Source organism: Marmota marmota, unplaced genomic scaffold (assembly GCF_001458135.2).
Source record: "Marmota marmota marmota unplaced genomic scaffold, marMar, whole genome shotgun sequence".
Lineage (NCBI taxonomy): Eukaryota > Metazoa > Chordata > Mammalia > Rodentia > Sciuridae > Marmota > Marmota marmota.
In genome coordinates this window covers 1,050,956-1,056,220 of record NW_026000240.1, presented here as the reverse complement: position 1 = coordinate 1,056,220, position 5,265 = coordinate 1,050,956, and the positions used below count along the sequence as shown (strand labels likewise).

The following is a 5,265-nucleotide window of genomic DNA, read 5'->3' as shown; positions in this document are numbered from 1 at the left end:
TGGGGGTGGGGGAGAGGAGCCTTGGAGAGGAAATGAAGAAATGAGAGGAGTTCTGCCTTCATTCTACCATGGGCCAACTGCCCCTTCACACCTGGCTGTTGGCTGTCCTCTGTGGGATTCCAGAAGGTCTGCATCCCCTTCCTTGTATACACAACCCAGGACCACCTCATCATTCGAATATGACTGCAGCATCTTTTTTTTCCCCTCTTTCACAAACAGAGCTACATCCTGGCTTGATGTCTAACCAGGGTGTTAGGTAGAGGGGCTGATACAGATCTATTCATCAGGCACTAAGTAAACATTTTAAGATGAAAATCTGTCTCTTACCTTGCATATGCCTTTATGAATATCATCCTGGAATGGAGAGGATGTTTCCTTGTTCATATTCTTGCTCAGAGAAAGTAGACTCATCTTTGGAATAGGTGTTCTCAGCTCTCTGTCTGGACTCAGGTATTTGGAGATCAAAGGGCATTTCTCATAGACATAATGCCCAGTGATGTGGTTCAAAGAATAAAAAAATAAGACAACTCCATGTAACACATGCTCATGAACTGAATTCTACAGAAACAACTGGGACAACTGGAGATCCTTCAGTGAGTCTGAAGATTAGATGGCATTAATGTAGTGTAGTTATAGAAAATGACACTTTGTTTTAGTAATAATTAGCTTAGTCCATTGCTCCTGGCAATGGATGAGGCACAGCAAGCTTCCTGGGGAACTACAATCATGGATTAGAGCAGTGTTGACATTGGTCAGCAGAAGGAAGGCTCAATAAACCAGTCAGATCATGAAGGGTCTTCTGTCCAAGCAAAGAAGTATATATGCACGGGAGATAGCCATTAAAAGCCATCAAACAATTTCAAGCCAAGCAGTGACACTCTGAGATAGTGTAAAGGGTGGAATGGGAAGGTGAAGTTGGTGAGAGTTTATTGGAATCAGGGAGACCAATCTAAGCAACAATTTCAATAAGGCACTTTGTAAACCAAATCCTGGAATAGTAAAATTAGTTGTCTGTACTGGAATTTGCAAACACAGTTTTATTTGGCCCTACCCTTTTTGCATTGTATAGAAGCAAGTTTTGGAACTTGTTAACATAGTCAAGGTTAAAGGTTACCAAAGGAAGTCTGGATTGATAATGGGCAGAGGCCAAGACCTACAGCATTCTAAAACAGGAATAAAAACTGGTGCTTAAAAGCAAAGAATGAAAAAAAAAATGGTAAGAAATACATCCTAAAATCTGCTCTTTTCTGACTTTTGCAGTAACGTAGGTAAGAAATGCAAGCTGGCTAAGAACTGCAGGCTGGTGATTATGGTTTCGAGTGGTGCTTTGCACTTTTTCTATAAGGGGCAAGATAATATTTTAGGTTTTGAAGGCAATATGGTCTTTGATGCACTACTCAATTCTGCCTTTATGGGACAAAAGTAGCAATAGACAAGATGTAAACGCATTCCAATAAAACTTTATGGGTACTGACGTTTTAAATCCCTATATTTTTCATGACTCTCTACATATATGATTAAAAATCTCTACATATATAATTCCTGTTTTTAGCTCATAAGAACAAAAACAGAAGGAAGGATGGGAGGAAGGATGGGTTTTGTCCAAAGACTGCGGTTTGAAGACTTTTTTTTTTTTTGCACCAGGGATTGAACCCAGGGGTGCTTAACGAGCCACATCTCCAGCCCTTTTTATTTTTCATTTTGAGACAAGGTCTCTTTAAGTTGCTGAGGCTGGTTTTGAACTCGCCATCCTCCTGCCTCAGCGCCCAGCTCCTGACGACTCTTGATTCTAATCAGAGCCTGGCTGCTCTCCTAGCTGAGTATCCTTGGTTATGATTCCTAACCTCTATGAACGTCAGGTTCCCTGTGTATTTCCTAAGATTGTGTGTTTGTTGGTAAACGACTGGGCACGTTAAAGCGCCCGACAGAGACGCTCCGCCAGTTCCTGGCTGCAGCGGGTGCGCAGGCGCAGTGAAGGACCAGCCGCTGGGCTGGAGCTAGCGGCCTGGTCACGTGGGGACCTGGAGCAACCCTGTAGTCCTGGCGACCGTCCCTCGGCCCCACGCGGCAGCAGCACGCGATCTGGGCCTGGTAGTGACTTACGCCCGGCCGAGAATCCGTTATCATGACCACATCCGCCCACCCGTCCCTTTCTCGGCCCGTGGGCGACGGATTGCTTGACACTGAGAGGAACTCAGGGGAGGCGGAGAACACCTACATTCTGAGGCCCATTTTCCAGCAAAGGCGGGTAGCGGATGGGATGTGGCTCTGTGGTCTAGTGTCCCTGAGTTCAATCCCATACCCAAAATAAACAAATAAAAGAAACAAAACAACAACAACAAAAACCAACCCCCTCCCATTTATTTAGTATCTATTATGTGCTGGGCATTGTTACAGGAAAAGGGAGTATAACTGAACAAAACAGACAAATAATCTCTACTCTCATGGATCTTATGTCTAACGGAATTGAAGGACAATAAATAAGAAATACAAAAGTAAAGTATATAATATATCAGAGGGTAACCGTAACAAATGCCAGGAAGGGACAGAGGGTGCTTTGAAGTTTGTTGAGTGTAGCTAGGAAGGGTGACTTTTGAATAAAGACTTGTAAGAAATAAGGGAGGGAGAAAAAAAAAAAAGGAAGTGACGGAAGGCTGGGGTTGTGGCTCAGTAGTAGAGCCTTGCCTAGCATGTGTGAGGCCCTGGGTTTGATTCTCAGCACCGCATATAAATAAAATAAAGTTATTTTTGTCCATATACAACTAAAAATAAAAAGAAGTATGGGAGCTAGACATGCTTGTTTTGGGAGGAATTAAACTTTGGGCAGAGATAATGGCAATTATAGAGGCACAAAGCTTTGTATGCCTGGTGTGGTTAAAAGAACGTAGGGAAGGGGGTGGGGACTGTGGCTCAGTGGTAGAGCACTTGCCTAGTACATGTGAGACACTGGGTTTGATCCTCAGCACCACATAAAAATAAATAAATGTATTGTGTTGATCTACAACTAAATAATTTTTTAAATGTTAAAAAAAAAAGAACATAAGGAAGGCCAGTGTGGCCTGAGTACAGAAGTATGCAAAAAGTACTAGAAAACAAAGTCAGAAAATTTGTTGTGGTAGATCACATGATACCTTATAGGTTAGAGTGAAGACACTGGCCTTTACTGAGTGAATTATCCAGGCAAAGGATAATGGAAATAGTAGTTTGGAACAAGATGGTGGTTATGGGGTGGTAAGAGTGATTGAATTTTAGATTATTTTGAAGGTAGAATAGGTAAGATTTTCTCACCAACAAGACTGGAAGAATAGAGTTCCGATTGACTGAGATGGGAAAAACCATAAGAGACATAGTCTATGGAGAGGAGAAACTCAATACTGAATGAATTTAATTTGAATTTCTGGGCTGGGAATATAGCTCAGTTGGTAGAGNAAAAAAAAAAAAAAAAAAAAAAAAAAAAAGCTGAAGGGAGGAGCCAAATACAGTGTGTTTGTTAAGAAGACAACCACATTTTGGACAGAGCAAATCTTGTGTGTGTGTACACATGTTCACTGGGGACTGAAGCCCTGTCCTCCTTCATGCTTAGCAGGCATTCTTCCCCTGAGCAACACTTCTAGCCCCCAAATCTTGGAAATTTGATGATGATTCTGTGCAAATGAGAAGGCAAGAAAGCAAAGGAAATATATTAAAAAGTAATGAGGGGACACTAGTGCTACTGAATATTAAACCTTATAATAAGCTGAAAACTTTAAACATTTTGATAACTTGGCACTTGATAGATAAACTGATGGAATATACAGTTCTAAAAAGGACCTAGTGTTTTAATATATAATAAACTCAAGCAACTTGCTAATAGTATTATTAGGCTGGTGAAATTAAAGGAGGCCTTTTTTCTTTTCCCTGTCTTCATTTATCCAATAATCTTTTTTTTTTTTTTTTCAAAAAACTATCCATTTAAGCCAGGTGTGGTGGTACATGACTGTAATCCCAGTGATTTGGGAATCTGAGACAAACTTTAGAATCACAAGTTCAATGCCAGCCTCAGCAACTTAATTAAGACCCTGTCTAAAAATAAAAAATTTAAAAAGGGGAGGGGATATAGCTCAGTGGTAGAGCACCTCTGGGTTNCAGGGGCGACCTCGAGAGGGCTGGGTCCGCCAAGCAGAGGTCGTCTGGGAGCCTAACGGCCGGAAAGGGGCGCGGGGGCCGAGACCCGGGCCCACAGGGTTGGGAAGGGAGGGGCAGGGTGTGGGCCGGAGAGGACGGGAGGGGCGGGGAGGAGCTGTGGGTCGCGGGGACGCTGCTGTTCCGGCGTTCCAACTCTTCTCTGGCTGCAGGGGACAGCAGAGGACTGGCTCCACCTTTGCAGAGTTAGGTCTCCTGCAAACAGTTAGGCTGGCGCAGCCGGAATGGTTGACACCTAGGGGATCCAGGACACACGCAAGGGAAAAGGAGATGGACTAAGAGAGGCAAAACACCAGCGGCTTACGAGGAACGCGGTTTATTGGTGTTTTGAGGGTTCCCGTGTGCACACCTGTGCCAGAATGCACTTACTCCTGGCACCCGATCGGTGTACAAAGTCCTTCCTATGTACTGTCCAGATGCTCTTAGACAGTATTAGCTTGCCGGAAGAGGGCAGTCAGCTAAGTCTGCAGGATCCATGGCTAATCACTAATTTCTATCATCTTCACGAGAAACATATTTTTAAACAATTTCCCAAGCCCTTTTTCTGTTGTTGGAAACCATATTGCCAAATTTCATTCTTAGCGAATGTAGTGTTGGAAACCAGGAACTTTGGTTACATGTGATTGAAAAAAATTCATGTAGGGGCTGGGTTTGTACCTCAGTGGTAGAGTGCTTGCCCAGCACGTGTGAGGCACTGGATTCGATTCTCAGCACCACATATAAATAAATAAAATAAAGGTCCATTGACAACTAAATTTTTTTTTTCAAAATTTATGTAGTAATTTTTTATTGGGTAAAATGGACAGTGTTTTCAGTTATTCTAGTATTCTACATGCATAGAATGGCATTAAGAGGGGTTTCTGTTGGTTGTAAAACAGTGCAGAACAGGATTAATAAAAAATATGTATTATGTAGGAATAATCCTATGAGTTTATGTGTGACTTGTCTGAAGAAAACCTTAACATTTTATCAAGAATTAAAAAAGCCTGCTGGGGATATAGCTCAGTTGGTAGAATGCATGCACAAGGCCCTGGGTTTAATCCCCAGCACCACAAAAAAAAAAAAAAAAAAAAAAAAAAAAAA

The 5,265-nt window shown here is 42.3% G+C and overlaps 1 protein-coding gene across 1 annotated transcript in view; it reads left to right on the top strand.

Moving 5' to 3' along the window:
• The first annotated feature begins 1,998 nt into the window (after nt 1–1,998).
• Dynlt2b (dynein light chain Tctex-type 2B) overlaps nt 1,999–5,265 on the top strand; it is a 17,840-nt gene continuing 14,573 nt past the window's right edge. The window contains exon 1 of the mRNA XM_015486816.2: nt 1,999–2,244. Within this exon, the coding sequence (XP_015342302.1) occupies nt 2,126–2,244 (119 nt within the window). The 5' untranslated portion in view covers nt 1,999–2,125. The remainder of the gene's footprint in view (nt 2,245–5,265) is intronic.